Consider the following 16,998-nt stretch of genomic DNA (forward strand, 5'->3'; position numbering starts at 1 on the left):
CCCTGAAATACGTACAGAAATCTTTTTTTAAATAAAACACACATTTCTCGATTAAATCATTTTTTATTTGAATAATTTTAAATATTATAATATGAAATATAAAAATGCTTAATGTTACAATTCATTCAATGGTTACAATAGGATAATTGTCGTGTTGTTTTGATTCATGTTTTTTCAAAGATTGTTTCTCAGTTTCTTTAGTGTCTGTTACAAAACGCAACACTTTTTTTCTATCATGTTGCTTTTCTTCACTTGCGTATTTATCTGCTATTGGTTTTTCCGATGTTCTCGTTGAATCTCCTTCAGATGTATCATTCTTCAACATGAAATCATTGGTTGGACTTTTTAAAGTATCACAAGTCTTTTCGAAGTCTGTGATATCAGTAATTTTACAATTCTCGATAGCTTCCAGAAGGTTTTTATTATCATCCTTTGTCTGTTCCGTTTGTAACTGTGCTTTTATAGACAATATTTCAGCCTAGAAGAAATGTAAGAATTTTATGTAACAAAAAAGTTTTTAATCTAACAAGAAAAAAAATGAATGTCTCATATTTCTTCCTTTCCCTTCCTCCTTTTCTCCTTCTCTTTTTCAAGCTTTTCGTTACAAGATTAAATATTACGAGATCAAAAATACTTACCTTCATCATCATTGCTTTAGTTTGCCAAAATCGAAGTTGTCTTGAAATATTGTGATTTGTATCTTCTTGCATCAACATTAGCATAGCTTGCCGTTCAATCCTTTCATTCAGCTCTTTGATTTCTTTTTTTTTCTTGATTAACAAAGATTGTGTATAACTAAAAATAAACATTTATGTCAGATTATCGTGTAATAAGATTTGATTATAAGATAAAGTTTGAAACAACAGACCATTTGTCCATAACTCATATTCCTGGATATATGAATGCTAAGATATAACAATTTTTCGTTTGCATGATGACAAATTAAGCAGCAAAATTGAATTTTAAATTTTACAACAGGAAACAGCTCAAAATTCACTCAGAAATAATTCTTTTCAAAAGCTGACAATTGATAATTCTATATATATATATTATAAAGCAATATAACTTAATAGAATAAAAATATTCTTTAAAATTCCTACCTAAAATTATCATCTGTGGATAGCACTTCCTCCGCCTGTTTATTATTTTTTATTTCAGCCTTCAGCTTATTCTCAAGCTCAACGATCCTGATTTTATATTTTTCCAATAGGTCCGCGTCTTCCTGCTGCGCATCAATCGCATCAGTTTCCCACTTCCTGACCATGGCAGCCTTTTCTGCCTTCAACAAATCGATTTTGCTTGTTTTCACATTTAATATCCGTTTCATTTCATTGTATTTACACTGAAGCGCTTTCATTTTATCCAGCAACACTTGCCGGCGGTCCTCAACCTCGGCGAACAACGAATTACCTACAGTCCCAATTTTCAGCATACAGGAAAATAAATGCAATGCAAAGTACTGTATCATAAATGCGGGTCATGCTATTATATACCTTTACATGTATCACTGGCGGGAGTCACTTTTAATGACTCCAGTTCTAAACGATTCATAGCCAATTCTTCTCGTGTGTTCTGTAATGCTTCACTCTTCTCCACTAATTGTTCCTTCGTCACCTATCAAGAAACAAAGAATAAGCTTTCGCAAGGAGCTTTATGCGACTTGGCGCCTGACGAACGGCAGCCAGTCTGCCACCAGTAATCCAGTGGATCATAAACAGCCCTGACAAACAAGGAATAGTGAGCAATCGCATCAATAGAGAGCGAATTCACGGAATCGATACCTGTACTAAGAACTTCCCCCGCGACGACATATAAGGCAGCAGCAAGATTTCTGTTTATGATTTTTTCTTCAACAAATCGAAAGAAATTTCTGGACCGGCTGTCGTGCGTCAGGCGCCAAGTCGCCACAGTGCATATCAGAATTAGTAGCCATGAAACATTTGTTTCACTTACTTTCAAAATATCTTTAATTTCTTGATATTGGCTCTCCGTGTCCCTGAGCCTTTCCTCCAATGCTATCCCTTTCTTCTCTTCATTTTGGAGAAGTTGGAGCAGTTGCTCAATTTTCTCTTTATACTGTGCACTTGAGGTATCCTCTGTAACAGTGGTGCTATGCGAACATTTATTTATCAAATCCTTATATTTTCTTAGTTCCTCATGTAATTCCATAATTTTGCACTTCTTGTCTGCAGCATCCGTCTCTAAATCGGCGATATAATTCTCATACTCTTCCTTCTTAATTTTGTACCTAACATAGCATATAGCTTTATTATTGAACAGTGATACAAATAAGGTCAATGAGAATTTAAGACCCTAATTTAATACATTAAATTTAATATAAAATAAATATAACATAAATATAAAATATAAAATAGATATAAATAAAAAAATTAATAGAAAGCTAAAAATTATCAAAGACAGACTAAGGAATAATTTTGCATTTATAACTTTATAAGCTACAAAACTATTTGATGTCAAGTCAATGTCAAATCTATTACAGAATTTCTATATTTTTGTTTAATTCCAGAAAAGTACTGTGCACACATAAATTGGGTATCACATGAAGCTCAGTTTGACATTAATTAATTTTCACGAAAGCAATTACAATCTCTACCTTCCTTCTTTTTCTGAAAACATCTCCTCCGCTTTTGCTGTACATTGTGCGAGCGATCGTTCCAGGCCCTCGTTACTCTCTTGCAGCTCCTTTTCAAGAGCGTTGCTGGCTGCCAGTTTAAGCCGCAGAACATGTAATTGTTGCCGGTAGCACTCGTTCTCCTGCTTTAATTTCTTATAATCATCTTGAACAATCAAACTTTCCTCCAATTGTTGCTCGAGTCCCGTATCATCATTTGCACTTCCGTCAAACGATTCGGATAAGTCGCACATCTCGTGAACGCACTCGCTACACGATGCTGTACTGTACTGTGTCGTACTGATTGGCAGAACGGTTAGATGTGAAACATTCGAAACCGGCAGCACGTGGAGGGGGAGGGGGTAGTCTCGCCGCTCGTGCCGCACACAAGCGTGTGTCTCACGGATTTTGTGTGAGAAATAAATCGGAGATAAAAGAAAATTAAATAAATCGAAAATAATTTCTCGAAAGATAATATTTTGTCGAGACAGAATTTTGCATCATTGATTTGAACGAAGTGTACCTATTAGGGGTTTATTTTTCGTGTTGTTTATATGCTCTGCACTTGCGCACTGAGGGCGGTGCTCACAGCGTCAGTGGAACATGCTTCACGTGATGTTTTATGTCATTCGACGTCTGCAAATTTTGTGTTCGTCGATTTTTCACGCGGATCTTGAACGTTTGTTTTTCTGAAATCGAACACGTGGGTTCTCGATGTGTCGCTTAGATTTTCGTGACAACGAGAGACATTACAGCTATATTTAAAATAAGAAGTATATTTTGTGGTTATAGCACCAGTGAAAAGTTGTATTAAGCTACTTAACATCAGTAGTTGGTTTAATATCTCATATAGGTTTTGTGCCAGAAAAGAAGATATTGTAAACTAAATTTCTTTGTTATATATGTTTACAATTCTGATATGTTAATATGCATCATTAATTAAATTATGGAACGTGGAAAGAGAGCATCATCTGCTGAAGCAGAACCAGAAGTTCTTGAGCCAGTTTTGATGAGGCTGGATAATGATGATTGTATACATATTGACAAGAATGAGGTAAGAAATAATGATCGCTTTTTTAAATTCAATACAGCTGAAATTCATTTAACATTTATAATAGCAAAATGTATGATTCTGCTTTTACATCTAAAGCAATGTGGAAACTTATATTGAAAATATTTAGGTTATATTATTATATTTACTTTTCTTTATTTCTGGGAAAAAATATATATTTACGAGAATTCATATTATATTAAAAAGATATATTTGATAATATATAAAAGCAATTATTTTAACAAAGTCCTGAGTCTTGTGTCATCCATTCTTTAATTTTGCAAAATATAAAATATTTTTATATTTTGTCATAGTTAAGTATTTAAATTAAGCTATTGAAATCTTTAAAATATATGTATCTTTATTTCCTTAATATGCAGTTCAAGATTGGCCGTGGTAAGGACAACGATGAGATTATATTAGATATTATGATATCCAGAAGGCATTGCATCTTCAAATGTGAAGGTGACGAGTGGGAAATCAAGGACTTAAGTTCCTCTGCGACATTCGTAAATAACGTTGTCCTTCTCCCTGGAGTGACACAAAAGATTTATCCCGGTGACATTATACAATTGAGTCCCAACGAAACATTTAAATATATATTTACTTTCGCTAAAAAGGAACATCAGGTTAAGAAACCACGTATAGACGAGAAGATACTCGACACTGTTCTTACTAAGCAAAAAACATTTGTCGAGAGTCAAGAATGCCAGAAGAAAGAACTCAAAAACAAGCTCGAGACAAAACAAAAAGAACAGGATGAATTGAAGCAGCAGCTAGAAGAGCTGCTGTCACAACAAACCATCGTTAAAAACGACAAGGAGGAGTTGTTGAGACAAATTTCAGTACTGGAAAGCAAAATCGAAGCAGGTAATGCGCAAGAACAGCAGTTACAGTGTATGTATTCACAGTTATTGGAAACATTGGAGAGCGACAGGCAACAATTCGAGGCAAGGATAAATGAGGAAAAGCAAAAGTGGCAAGAGGCGTTAAACATGAGCAAACTGGAGAAAGAAATGTTAGAGGCGAAGATGAAGGAGCAGATGGAGAAGTGGAGAGAGGAGCAACAGACAGAGTGGAGAAACATGATGGAAAATAAAGTGAAGGAGGAAAAGAATATTCAGGTCCAATTGATGAACGAGAAGACTATGCTGGAGGAGAAACTGAAGGAAACGGAAAAGGCATTGAAGGAACAGGAAGCGAAAGCAGAAACCTCGCAAGCGGCAGCAAACGGTACTGAACAATGCGTGTTCTAATAAAATTTTCTAATAATATTTTGAATTAATTTTTTTCATCGACTAATCACTAAAATATGAGCAATTTTAATGTTTTACCTATTTCTTTTTTTTTCGTGTGTATTTAATTTAAATTTTAGTGGCAGTCTAATTAAATTCTCTTCCAGCAAACATAATTGGCACCATCGAGAGTGGAGCGGAGACCTGTATATTCGTGGAACTCGTCAATGTCGATCAATCTTCAGACTTGCATATATTGGACACGATAGATCTGACTGGATTAAATGACGATGCTACTCCTAAAGAGAACATTCTCGACAAAGTGACCGATATTATGGATGAGCAGCTGACGTGCAGCATATGCTCGGAATTATTCGTGAAAGCGACAACGTTGAATTGCACACACTCATTCTGTCATCACTGCATAACTATATGGAACAAAAAGCGGAGAGAATGCCCCATCTGTAGGAAGTCGATAATATCTATGAATAAATCGTTAGTTTTAGATAATTTTATAGAGAGTATGATTGAGAACTTGCCTACTGAGCTCAAGAATAGAAGAAAAGAGATCATACAAGAAAGAGAAGGTAAAGAGCAATATTTTTAACTATTTTACATTTTTTTTTATATGACGTTTCAGTCGTTTAATTTTATCTTACTTGCCTGTGTATGTACATGTATATAAAATTCTGCTCTGTTTATATTTCAGTAATAGAGAAGATGAAGCGCCGTTAAGTGCGACAAGAAAAGAGATGTCCACATTACAACTGTAGTTATATTGCGAAAAAAATATTTAATATATCATTATTCAGTTGATAGAAACGATTTGCATAACAAAGTTGTATTTTATTTTTACTATCAGCATTGGTAATACTAATTCTGTCTTTGTACAATATTTCACGATGGAGATAGAATAGTTTTGCCAAACCCAGTGAACAGCAATGAATAACATAACACGGCCTGGATTTTTATTCATATAGTTATACTCGTTACTGTACCTGTACATCTAAGAATTAAAGTTCTATTTTTATAAAGAATTTCAGAAATAACTTTGTTTCATGATTTTGTTAATTAGTATTGTTATTACATTGTAGCTGCAAGTGTAGGCGTGATTAATGAAAAAATACGATTAATTGAAAACTCTAAAACTTATTAATTGTCGCATACATGTATATTCTTGAAATATATCTTTAAAAAAATTAATTTTTAACTACATCAGAATCGGTTATGATATTTTATATATTCTAAAAGAAATTTCTGAAAACAATGCTTGTATAATTATATCACAAGAGAATAAATAGAAAGTTTGCTTCTTTTATTAAAATTTACGTATGTACATTGAGTTTTATAACTTTACTATGGCAATGTCGTACTATTCGCCTAACTTTGCATTTGTTGTACTCAAATACATTATACGAGTCGAGAACACATATATTAAATTGAAAATATAAATAAAATTTAAATATAAACGAGTGAGAGGGAGGGAGAAAGGGTGCTCGTTCTAAAAATCTAACCTAATCCACTTACTTATGTGTTTATATATACGAGAAAAAATGTCTGTGCGTTTGTACATATGTATCCATATATATTTTTTATTACTTTTTGAAACTTTTTCAATATAATAATTAAATCATTTCGGCAAAAATAGTAGGGAGTGCTCTTTTTATTGAGAAAAATTTGAAGCCGCGCATGCGCGGTAAATACTGAAACTGCAAGAGACTCGTGATACTCGGCAAATATCTTACACGCGTGTGATTGGTGATGCAGTTATGATAAAAGAACAGAAGTGCCTCTAATTACGTTGACATGTGAAACAACAATTTCTGACAGCTAAATTCAATCATTTGGAAGCAACTGAATATAACCGTGATAGTCAAGATGCGAAATGTACGTCATTTTATTGCGTATTTGCAGCTGTCCAGGCACCTCGGTTCGTCCAGTGCATGCTCGAACCTTAGCAGGGAAGGTAGATTTATGAGAAAACTGATGAAGGGACATCGTGATCATAAATCGAACATGTGAGCAAACAGAGTCAAGTATATTTTATTAATCACAGACATCCAGCGAGAATTTAACTTTCCGCATTTTTGCAGCAAGTGGCACAACAATAACAATAACATGGGCGCAGATTTTCGTAGCATCACGGAAGCGAAGCCAGTGGACAAGCCACTGTCCACGCACACGGTGCGTAGAATGACCGTCCGCAATAAGCTCTTTATGGAGCACATATCGGACCAGATATCGGTGGGTGAGGTGTCCGACATCCTGAGTGGAAACGTAGAGATCACTAATGTGAAGATCACCGCAGACTTCAAGTACGTCAACGTATTCTACATACAGAACGACACTGGTGCAATTGTCAGCAAGGAAGCACTGCAGCAATGTGCCAGGATCATTCGGCAGCAATTGTCAGAGCTGCGTGTCATAGGTGTGGTGCCGCCCATCCAATTCGTTGAAAACAGACAAGCTTCTTTCGCAAAGAAAGTAGAGGAAAAACTGGCGGCGATAGATGAGGACTTAAAGTCTTGGACTCCCTATTCTGAGCGAGAGTTGAGTGCTTTGTACGCTGATGTGATCAATGAAACCTCGTGCAATAAAATAGGAACGGAGTGTACAATGCTGGAGTCCAAAACAGAGGAACCTGGCACACAATTGCCAGTTATGAAGCACGATGTGCTAGGATTGGATCATCATAGGATCATGTCCCAGGTAAATTATATGTTCATTTCATCGATAAAAGCTAGACATGTGAAAATTATAATTTTAAAATTGTAATATAAAAATTGTATGTTGCAGATTACTACTTCGTTGTCTAAAGTAAAAGAAACTTCACAGAAACGGCTATTGGACGTGCAAACCAATAGGAATAGCAATGTAGATACAGACAATACTTCTTCTCAGCCGAAAGAAATTCCCAACTTCTTGACGCAAGAGGAGCAGCAGAAAATTTTCTCCAATTTTCTGTTTCAAAGGCGAAAAGAAGAGAAACGTAGACGCCATATGAGAAATTTGCAGCAGCAGAAATTACTGAACAATTTCGAAGAAGACACGGAGACGGATCACGGAGAATACGAAGACGACATCGACGTGTGTAGAAGCGAGCTCGACGAGGAGGAATAGCGTGATTTCAAAGAAATTTCTCGCGAAACGACTCTTTTTGTTTTTTATTGCACAATACGAGTATAACACTAACACTCGATCTACACACACTTGTGTACAATAAATAATTTATTAATAATAAATTGTACAATGTACATAAAATCTTGCTACGCAGACGTAGGACAATTTTTTATATTAACCACGACGGCGACGGCAAGATCGAAGTCGCTTCTTCGTAATAAACCGTGTGACCTGTGCTATAAAATTAAGGGTGTACATAATGTACAAATTGCCTATAATTATTCCGCGTGAGCTCTTAACCCTTTGACTTTTTCGTACAAGTTTTTTCCTTGTTGCGAGACACTTTTAATCAATTGCACTTGCTCGATCACGCAGGATTATCGCGAATCTTACCTATGGCAAGATTGTACTGCGTTTCTATTTTGTATTCACGATGATGCATCACAATACGTCACGATTTTCAAAAATTGGAAGAGAAAAATGTACAACCTATAACGGCGTTCGGTGACGTGAAGAATATTATTATTTCTAATCAATTACTATTATTACGTAAAACCAAACGCTCTGTCAGTTCGGACTCTTCTATTGCGTTACGTTCACGGATAACGTAAATGCCGTAAATTGCGGAACGAGAAATTAAAACGTGCGTTTATACGGTATGATGCGCATCGCGCGTGTTCTCCGTTACATCGCAACGCATCCTTATCACATTTCTTATCGTTATTCTTTGTGTCCGATCCGGAACGGAGCTGAAATATCTCGTTTCGTAAAATCTATTTCGTGTTAAAGTCCACAACTAAATCTTCGTTGATCCTGACGTGTTCAGGTTCGGCTCGCGTTCCGTTTTCTCCGTCCCGAGCATCCCATCGGACAAGGTGATGTCTATTTCTTGATCGTTTATGAACTTGGGATACGAGCGTAAGTTCGACGACGTTAGGTGAGGTATCGAATCGCTCAGGGCGCACGCTTCCAGCACGTGCTTGTTAAATATCTCGCTCTTATCCGCGTAAACATGATGACCAGCCCCGGTGATTACCTGTAATTTAGCACCGCTTGTACAAATAATGACGAGTCAATTTATTTTACATAACCGCAGTTACATTCGCAGTTTGCGACTCCCGTACCTGAACGTTAACGTACGACGAAGATCGATGCTGCTTAATTATTTCGCCAGCCGTGTTGTCCACCCATGATCTACTGCCGTACAGCAGCGTTATAGGTATATCCTCGCTCAGTTTGTCCATCCGTTTGACAATAGGATTTTTTGCCCACCCGAAACCTTGCATCATTGCGTGAAAGGCGCTCTCACCTCTGTTGATCAAACAATAGTATAAATATAACATAAAATATTAATCAAGTAATATAACGGGGTATCTGATACTCACGACGGTGTCTGCGCATTGCACTGATGTATGTACTGCGAAATCAGAGCCGTATCGTCCCTCAACACAGGGGCGAATTTTTTGACGATGTCCGGCCTCGTCTTTTCAATGAGCCACTGCCCTACAATAAATTTCTTAATTGGACAGCACACGCAAATAAAATATGCGACGTACGTACAATTAATATACAATAAATATATGAATATTCAGAGCAACACCAACCGAACGGTCCGGCGATTCTAACTGCCCAGAGTGGATTGAAAGGCTGTACGGCAAATGCTATGGCCTTCACCCAGAACGGCACGTGCGCCCTTGCCAAGGCGTCGGGCGGCCTCTCACTGAAGCCCCACGGATCAGCCAGTATGAGATGCTTCACCCTATCCGGATACTGCATGGCGTAGGACGCCGCGAGGAACCCGCCCATCGAGTGGCCCAGCAACACAAAGTTCTTCAGCTGCATCTCTCTCCTCCACTCCTCCACCGAACGCACCAATTGCTCCTCGGCCTTCTGCGCCTCATTGCTGAAAACAGGCCTGCTACTCCTGCCGAATCCTGAGGATTTTCAAAGTTTTGCGGAATGCAGCTTAGACCGCGGGTAGTATCAAGTACTACGTTACGTACACCCGCATATTAATCTTGTTTGTACATTTAAGTTGCATCTTGTTAGAGACAGATAGAGTTTTTCATGCCGAGTAGAAGAAATTTCTGCGTGATTACAAAGTTCAATGCATTAATCAAATAAGTGAGTCACGCGTGAGTCATCAAGTGGACAATGACAAAAGCGGAAAGACCTTTGGAACTGTCAGCTATCTTAAATTAATATCTCATCAGAGATAAATCGAATGTAAAGTTCCATGTGGAAGTGGCGAGGACCTTTTGACATCTCAATCATTTGTATCTTACCTAATAAGTCTATAGCGTAGACAGGTCTCTGCGATGCCAGAGTGTCAAGATTTAAACACCACAAGGCTACACCCGCTCCTAAGCCGTGCAATAGAACGATTGGGGTCTTTGACGACTCTTCGTTCAGTGATATGGTCCATATTTTGTCTGCAGGGCCTACTACTGGTCCGATATCCACATACCATCCTCTGTATGCTGTTTTTAAACCTGTAATATTTTATTTAGCCGATAATGGGAGTTTTGACTGACTGAAATTTGTACGTATCTGCATGCATGCTTATGCATTTACTTACATGACAGAATCTTCTTTTCTGCAGCACGTAACATAGTCAAAGACGATCCAGACCAGCTAAGCCATCCCCAGATCCAGCTGCTGCTTAAGACAAATTATTTCTTATTGTATATGTAATTAAAAAAATACATTTATTTATTTTAATCTATTATTATATAGTTTTACCCCTGCATTAATAGAAATAATAATGTCAACATTATTAAATTTTAAATCATTATTAAATATCAATTTGTTTTGAATATTGACATTTAATAAATTGATGTTAAACCTCTAATTTTTGTCAATACAATCCAGATATTTTAGTTACTTTTATGGATATTTATCAATTGTGTCCTTATTCTTTTCAATTCAAACATTCGACGCGTCCGCATTCATACACACACACACACACACACACATAAGCATCAAGGCCACAGAGTCTTATTCATGAATTGCCGTCATTATCATGAGTTACATCATTTTTATCCTCATCCGTTTGGAGCTATACATTTGGCATGGCTTTGTGAATTACGACAAATATTTGACAAAAACCTCAAAAAAATTACGCGAATCTCGAGAAGTCGAGATCTTACAAATCTTTTTCCAAACACCGTTGCGCTATACGAAATTACTTACGCGTTCTCTTTGAGTTTCTCTCTTCGCTATATCCGCTTCGATAATTGTCATCTCGAAAGAGGAAGCTCAGATGTTGCACTCAATGTCGCACGCAACGCACACATACACACACAATAATGACTACGTCAAAACTCAAATGACGTAACGTATTACTACGCGCAATCGTTTTTCAAAATCACGACGCAGATCAAATAAGCATGACAGAATCATCGAATGTTTCTCCTTGAAGGCGCCTCAAGTCACTCAAGATATTTTGTTATCGCGATTCTTACCTCTTGGCTTCAACGACCTCATGATCTGCCATGGGAGTAATGACCACGATAACGATTTTGATGACGATAAGGATGATGACGATGACGGCGACGACGACGACGACGACGACGACGACGACGACGACGACGAGGACGTCGACGACGGCGACGGCGACGGCGACGACGACAGCAACAGCAACGGCGACGGCGACAGCGATGGAGCCTCTTCCGCCGCAATAGAGTTCTTTGTTACGGGCAACACGGAAAAGACGCGCATACGTAACACGCACGTTGTTTGCACGATACTATTATCTATCCAGCAACAATGCGCTTGAAGGCTTGAATGCGCGCTCGAGCGAGCGCGCGATCATCGAGCCGAGTGGGGGACTCAGCGAGGGGGAAGGGGAAGCAATCAGCTGATACCGAGATGCGCGGGCTGATTTTTAAAATATGTTAATCATAAACAACCGGTCTGTGGGTAAAAAAACCTTGCGAGCCCCGCCTTGCTTCTTCTCCGTTTATCTTATTGCTATATCGAGAGATCGTTTGAGTAGATGCGAGATTCGATAGAACTGCATTTTGAGAATTATTGTAGATATTGCAGAAGAGATTTACGCTCATGTGAATGCAATAATCATTAGGAAATGTGTTATTTTCTGTATAAATAATTTTCGTATCGCTTCACTACTTCACCACTTCACTATTTTCACTACTTCTTTGTTCTACGTTATCTACATAGATCTTCTTCATAGTTCGATCTGGTTAGATGGAGCCACAGTTTGGACACAGTGGCGGCAATTCGATCGATAATACAGAAACCTACCTTTCGAAGCTACTTGATGCAATATATGTATGTATATTGATCTTATGCGATCGCGATTGCATATGCCGTCTTTCTTAATTAATCGCGGTTGCTGAGTGAAAACCTCAGTCTTACGGTGAACGATGACGCGAAAGCTCGCACAGTTTCAGGGCGACCGAGGAGAAGAGGCAGACGTAAAAGACAGAGAGTACCAGAAGACAAAAGCGAGATTATTATTTTATAATTAAAAACGTTGCGCGCGATTTTTATTGAGATAACGCTTTTTCAGAGTATCAGAAATAAAATTTTAGGAAGCCTGTCTTTTTCACTCTTTTTCCATAAGCATGAACAGTTCTGATAAATCTCAAGAAATTCTGTTATGAGATCGTGGTTTGTTGATATTGCGGGAGATATGTGCTCTTGACCAGGCTCTCCCGAACGAGAGTGAAGCTCTCGATCAACACAGCGCACAGATTCCACTGTGCGCTGAAATGAAACAGATGATCCTATTCCCTATTCTTACTACCTGAGAGAATCATGTTTATCTCCCACTGCCGGAAGTTGCCTGGCTTCTCGAGCGAACGTGGATACGATACGTAGCTTGTGTGCGTCCCCACCACGCGCTACCGAGCTCAGATGCCGGCAGAAGCACGAGGAGCGGCAACGAGAGGACGCGGTTTCCTGGCAAGAGTAGAGGATTGACGTGGTAGAGAAGATTCTCAACCCTAACGCAATGGCTTCGTACAACGAGTTCCTTCTAGACCTTTTCGTACATCAGTACTTGCAGCAAATAAACCCAACATTGGCTGAAATATTTCGAGCAGACACGAGAACGGTAATTCAACAAATTACGATCACGGATGTACGTGGGTGTAACGCTCCATGATTTTCTCACGTGTTTTCGAGACTTCTACTTTATTAAATCTAGAATGTTTGGGTGCGATTTAATTTTGAGACATGATGGTGGTGGATGTCCAAACAAACTTGTCAGATCACTTCGCAAAGACCAATCAGCGGTTCTTTTTTCAGGCATACCTAACTCCATCGTTGCAGAAAGTGTTTTACGCTTTCAAAGATCTCAAAAAATCAACTTTTACCACGACTGTGACAATCAACGGCAGAAGAGTGAAGAAAGCGGCTGTTCATATTTATAAACTAGAGGACGATGCGCCGTCCAGTAATGAGAGGGAGGATGCCGCCACTCCTGTTTTTAGTACAGGGAGTTCAGACTATACATGGAGCAGTCCCGAGTTAACGCCAACAAAGAAGAAATTTTTACTTGAAGCAGGTTTGCTCAAAGAGAAAGTCGTCTCCGCATTGTCTCTGAGTTCATTGTCTCTGAATTCATCATACTCTGACCAAGAGCAGGAGATACCATCGAAAGCAGAGAAAAGAAGGAAGAGTGGGGACGAAAGTAAGTTACGTACCAAAGTTGACAAGGATAAAAGCGGCTCCCTGAAAGCTAGTTCTTCCTTCGACGAAGAGAAACGAAAACAGGTACGTTGATTATACTCACGCGCGAGGCAACATTTCAAATAAAACGCGTTATATAAAGCGCGCATGCAATATATATCTAAATTTTTCTGTCCATGCAGATGTTATAAAATTAAGATTAAAAGAACACATTTCTTCATTTTGACCTGTTATTATACTTTTACCTCTTTATTTAATTAATAGAAATAACTTTAACGTCAACATTATTAAGCTTTAAATCATTATTAAGTATCAATTTGTTCTATTAATTGACATTCGATAATGTTGATGCTAAACCTTTAATATTTGCCAACACACTCCAGATATTTTAGTTTTATCGATATTTATAACATTCCTTTTGTTTCTCATGGTCAACAGGAAGCACACAACTCCCGGATGTTAAAGCTCAAAAAAATAAAGGAAATAGCGAAGAAAGAAAAGAAGAAGAGAGAAGAGAAAAGAAGAAGAGAACAATCTAAGATATAGATTACCTATATGGTTATATAGTGGACACATAGACACAAGTGTTAATTCTTGAAACTTGAGGACTTAGTTAATAGTACTATGTTAGTACTATAACAATTAGTATATTTAATGTCTACTAATCCGAATTCGCCCAAATTCTTCAGACTTTTCAAAATAGATAGTTTTCAGTATTTTATTTCAATATTATGTGTTACATGTTGCTATACTTCTTCTAATATGTATTGTATTATATTCCAGTATGTATTATGTACAATACAATTTCAATATGTATTACACATTATGTATGATACGTTATATATAATACATATTGTATAATAGACATGTATCATATACTATATTCATTGTCAGTACAAGCGTCTGCAATAATGTCAGTATGTTTATCTTAATTTACATCTTATGTTGAATACAATACATAAGGTATTCATAGACATTAAATGTGCTAAGCTAAAATTAATGGCTACATCAGTAGTATATATATATATATCAATATATATATATATCAATATATATATATATAAATTGTTTTACCAAAATTAACTAAAATCATACATATAGGGATGCAAGAAAATATTTGTCACATCATTATCTCATCAAGACTGAAAACTCGTGCACTAAGGTGCTTTGGAAAATTTAGTCTGAATAATTTTGCAGGCAACAATATTTTTAATCCACATCGGAGACTGTACATTTACAACCGAATTCATAATATTATTATCGAGTAGCATGTATTTGATGAGTTAAGTTTGAGTTAAGTCAGTTATAATCTCTTTGCCCAATTAATATAATGTTAATATGATTTTGTACACTGTGTCTATTTATGACGGTTTGTTATAGTTGTAATAATTTTTTACAAACTTTAGCAGACATTTTTATTTTTATACCTCAATAAAGATAATTTGTAGGGATTGTTATAACATCAAGGAGTTTTTTAAATAAAAGTTATAGGTAGTATTGAGATGTATGCTTTGTTTTTATAGTGAGTAAGCGTGGCTATCTAGCATTTACTTCCTATTAGCAATCATCGAGCAAAACGTACTTTTCAATTTTCTATCAGTTCTTTCTACCGATTCTTCATACTCGTGTCAGAAAAATGGCGAGACTGAGCGTGGCATAGCAGATAGCCGCATTGGTCTACAAAATCGAAGGTCTCCAGGTTTGATTTCCACAGGAGCCGAAAATTACAGACGTTCTTTTTTCTCTTGGAAGCAAAAGCAGATCAGAAAGTATCTTGGCAAGAGGAGTTTCACTTGCTCGCTCGCTCTCTTGTTACTCGGGCTACTCTTCGATGTCTCAAAAACTCATACATTCTTCCAGAAAACGTTCACGGTTCAGATAGAGAGACCCTCGGTAGATTTCCCGCTCTTATATCATCGGTCTGTCAATATCCTTATCTGTCTCTTGTTTGTCACCGTATCCTAATATTTCGGCCTAGAAACTATTTAACAATCCTTCTTTTGATTTTGCAAATCATTATTAAGCGTCAATTTGGTTTGTATTAATTAATATTTAATAATAACGATGTTAAATCTCTAATTTTTGTCAATCTAATCCAGATATTTTATAATACAAGACTGAATATAACATAAATAGCCGTTTATTAGAAATAATTGCTGGCGCTTGTTTTGAAGAGCAAAATCGTAAAACAGTACCTGTGGCATCAACAGATGGCACTACGAATACAGTTTTGTGGCAAAATTAGTTCTATTGTAAAAACACTTTTAATAAGTGATATGCTGCAGATAGATAATTATATATATTATTTTCGGATTTTGCCTTTCCAAACTTAGTTTCCGAAATCGCAGCTATATATTCCACTGTCTGACTGTGGAATTAAGGAGCATATATAGATGTGTTTTTATTCCGACTTTACAGGAGATTCTAATTAATTTCTTTAATATTTAATAAAAAAGAAAACGAATTGATTAGATAACAAAATAATAATGTGCAAAATGCAGAAAGAGTTGCATATAACTTTGTTCATAATTATCTGTACAATATATTTGGAGCAATATTATTTTAGAATATTGCATAAAAATTTACAAAGTAACAACAACATTGTTATTAACAGAAATGAAAGAGATGAAATGTGATATTCCATGTATTATATATGTCGTGCCCCAAGATCTTGGTAGAAAAGCTGTGAGCGCTTTTTGCCCTCCCGACAATATGAGCCATTCATTCCAATCAGTACATCCTCATTGCACTCGTGCATGATTTTCATTACCCGGTCCAATTGTTTCGTGCATTCAATTGTGTGCATACCATAAAGTGGTTGCAACACATACACAACCATATCATGTGGTGATTAGATTATAACTATTAGATATCATTATATTGGCTGTCACAATAATACTAATACAATCTTATCAAACTGTGACAAAATAATAATCAATTTCTTTTCTTATCACGTGCAACATGTTGTAACAATTGCATAAAGAATCTAAGAGCAACGAATGCTTAAGGCTATATTACAACTATATATAATCGAAAAAGAAAGAAATTTCAGGATTTCAAGAGATATGTATTTCTCTGAATTTTCACTGTGCACTCGATGCACCGACACGTGCATCTGTGTGTGTAGCACGCGCGTATGCGTGACAGAGAAGGTCCACGCACATTGTGCGTGGCGTAGGAATATCTGTACATCGTTTCGGGTGTCGTCTGCTGGGCACTACTTTCTATTACTCGCACTGCATATCACGGTGGCGAACGTACAGCAAGGCCCTTCGTGCCTGACAAGTGGCTCCTATGGGATT

At 37.0% G+C, this 16,998-nt stretch overlaps 5 protein-coding genes across 6 annotated transcripts; 3 read left to right on the forward strand and 2 right to left on the reverse strand.

Annotated features, from left to right (window-relative positions):
- Positions 1-43: 43 nt before the first annotated feature.
- LOC105287279 (protein Spindly) lies at positions 44-2,992 on the reverse strand. Its single transcript, XM_011352835.3, has 6 exons — positions 2,615-2,992; positions 1,954-2,248; positions 1,494-1,614; positions 1,101-1,410; positions 639-795; positions 44-478 (listed from the first exon to the last, which is right to left on the reverse strand). Exons 1-6 carry the CDS (start codon positions 2,884-2,886, stop codon positions 122-124), a joined length of 1,512 nt encoding a protein of 503 aa, XP_011351137.2. The 5' UTR covers positions 2,887-2,992; the 3' UTR covers positions 44-121.
- Positions 2,993-3,228: 236 nt separating this feature from the next.
- On the forward strand, positions 3,229-6,238 carry LOC105287273 (E3 ubiquitin-protein ligase rnf8-A). The gene is made up of 4 exons (XM_011352824.3): positions 3,229-3,686; positions 4,064-4,916; positions 5,086-5,505; positions 5,628-6,238. The coding sequence occupies exons 1-4, from the start codon at positions 3,579-3,581 to the stop codon at positions 5,651-5,653; spliced, it is 1,407 nt and encodes a 468-aa protein (XP_011351126.1). The 5' UTR covers positions 3,229-3,578; the 3' UTR covers positions 5,654-6,238.
- Positions 6,239-6,537: 299 nt separating this feature from the next.
- LOC105287326 lies at positions 6,538-8,179 on the forward strand. The gene is made up of 3 exons (XM_011352891.3): positions 6,538-6,936; positions 7,012-7,627; positions 7,715-8,179. The coding sequence occupies exons 1-3, from the start codon at positions 6,797-6,799 to the stop codon at positions 8,036-8,038; spliced, it is 1,080 nt and encodes a 359-aa protein (XP_011351193.1). The 5' UTR covers positions 6,538-6,796; the 3' UTR covers positions 8,039-8,179.
- LOC105287309 (protein ABHD4) lies at positions 8,079-11,631 on the reverse strand. Of its 2 annotated transcripts, none has more exons than XM_020034353.1 (7): positions 11,503-11,631; positions 10,617-10,696; positions 10,324-10,530; positions 9,643-9,972; positions 9,424-9,541; positions 9,163-9,349; positions 8,079-9,074 (listed from the first exon to the last, which is right to left on the reverse strand). In XM_020034353.1, exons 1-7 carry the CDS (start codon positions 11,532-11,534, stop codon positions 8,835-8,837), a joined length of 1,194 nt encoding a protein of 397 aa, XP_019889912.1. In that variant the 5' UTR covers positions 11,535-11,631; the 3' UTR covers positions 8,079-8,834. The 2 variants fall into 2 exon arrangements, with proteins under 2 accessions (XP_019889912.1, XP_011351184.1); XM_011352882.2 differs by lacking the exon at positions 11,503-11,631 and adding an exon at positions 11,231-11,490.
- An 860-nt stretch (positions 11,632-12,491) lies between these two features.
- LOC105287333 (chromatin assembly factor 1 subunit A) lies at positions 12,492-15,197 on the forward strand. Its single transcript, XM_011352895.3, has 3 exons — positions 12,492-13,118; positions 13,313-13,780; positions 14,135-15,197. The coding sequence occupies exons 1-3, from the start codon at positions 13,017-13,019 to the stop codon at positions 14,240-14,242; spliced, it is 678 nt and encodes a 225-aa protein (XP_011351197.1). The 5' UTR covers positions 12,492-13,016; the 3' UTR covers positions 14,243-15,197.
- Positions 15,198-16,998: the final 1,801 nt, after the last annotated feature.

Source organism: Ooceraea biroi, chromosome 5 (assembly GCF_003672135.1).
Source record: "Ooceraea biroi isolate clonal line C1 chromosome 5, Obir_v5.4, whole genome shotgun sequence".
Classification (NCBI taxonomy): Eukaryota; Metazoa; Arthropoda; class Insecta; order Hymenoptera; family Formicidae; genus Ooceraea; species Ooceraea biroi.

What these genes read in the sequence shown, in the direction of transcription:
- LOC105287279 (XM_011352835.3), bottom strand. Translation starts at nt 2,886, where the DNA reads ATGTGCGACTTATCCGAATCGTTTGACGGAAGTGCAAATGATGATACG. An exon ending in AAATTAAAGATATTTTGAAA is followed by an intron (nt 1,615 to 1,953) that starts GTAAGTGAAACA and finishes GTTTCTTGATAG; the next exon opens with GTGACGAAGGAACAATTAGT. An exon ending in TCCACAGATGATAATTTTAG is followed by an intron (nt 796 to 1,100) that starts GTAGGAATTTTA and finishes GTTTATTTTTAG; the next exon opens with TTATACACAATCTTTGTTAA.
- LOC105287273 (XM_011352824.3), top strand. Translation starts at nt 3,579, where the DNA reads ATGGAACGTGGAAAGAGAGCATCATCTGCTGAAGCAGAACCAGAAGTT. An exon ending in CTCGCAAGCGGCAGCAAACG is followed by an intron (nt 4,917 to 5,085) that starts GTACTGAACAAT and finishes ATTCTCTTCCAG; the next exon opens with CAAACATAATTGGCACCATC. An exon ending in GATCATACAAGAAAGAGAAG is followed by an intron (nt 5,506 to 5,627) that starts GTAAAGAGCAAT and finishes TTTATATTTCAG; the next exon opens with TAATAGAGAAGATGAAGCGC.
- LOC105287326 (XM_011352891.3), top strand. Translation starts at nt 6,797, where the DNA reads ATGCGAAATGTACGTCATTTTATTGCGTATTTGCAGCTGTCCAGGCAC. An exon ending in CGTGATCATAAATCGAACAT is followed by an intron (nt 6,937 to 7,011) that starts GTGAGCAAACAG and finishes GCATTTTTGCAG; the next exon opens with CAAGTGGCACAACAATAACA. An exon ending in ATCATAGGATCATGTCCCAG is followed by an intron (nt 7,628 to 7,714) that starts GTAAATTATATG and finishes TGTATGTTGCAG; the next exon opens with ATTACTACTTCGTTGTCTAA.
- LOC105287333 (XM_011352895.3), top strand. Translation starts at nt 13,017, where the DNA reads ATGGCTTCGTACAACGAGTTCCTTCTAGACCTTTTCGTACATCAGTAC. An exon ending in TTCGAGCAGACACGAGAACG is followed by an intron (nt 13,119 to 13,312) that starts GTAATTCAACAA and finishes TTCTTTTTTCAG; the next exon opens with GCATACCTAACTCCATCGTT. An exon ending in ACGAAGAGAAACGAAAACAG is followed by an intron (nt 13,781 to 14,134) that starts GTACGTTGATTA and finishes CATGGTCAACAG; the next exon opens with GAAGCACACAACTCCCGGAT.
- LOC105287309 (XM_020034353.1), bottom strand. Translation starts at nt 11,534, where the DNA reads ATGGCAGATCATGAGGTCGTTGAAGCCAAGAG. An exon ending in AGAAAAGAAGATTCTGTCAT is followed by an intron (nt 10,531 to 10,616) that starts GTAAGTAAATGC and finishes AAAATATTACAG; the next exon opens with GTTTAAAAACAGCATACAGA. An exon ending in TAGAATCGCCGGACCGTTCG is followed by an intron (nt 9,542 to 9,642) that starts GTTGGTGTTGCT and finishes AATTTATTGTAG; the next exon opens with GGCAGTGGCTCATTGAAAAG.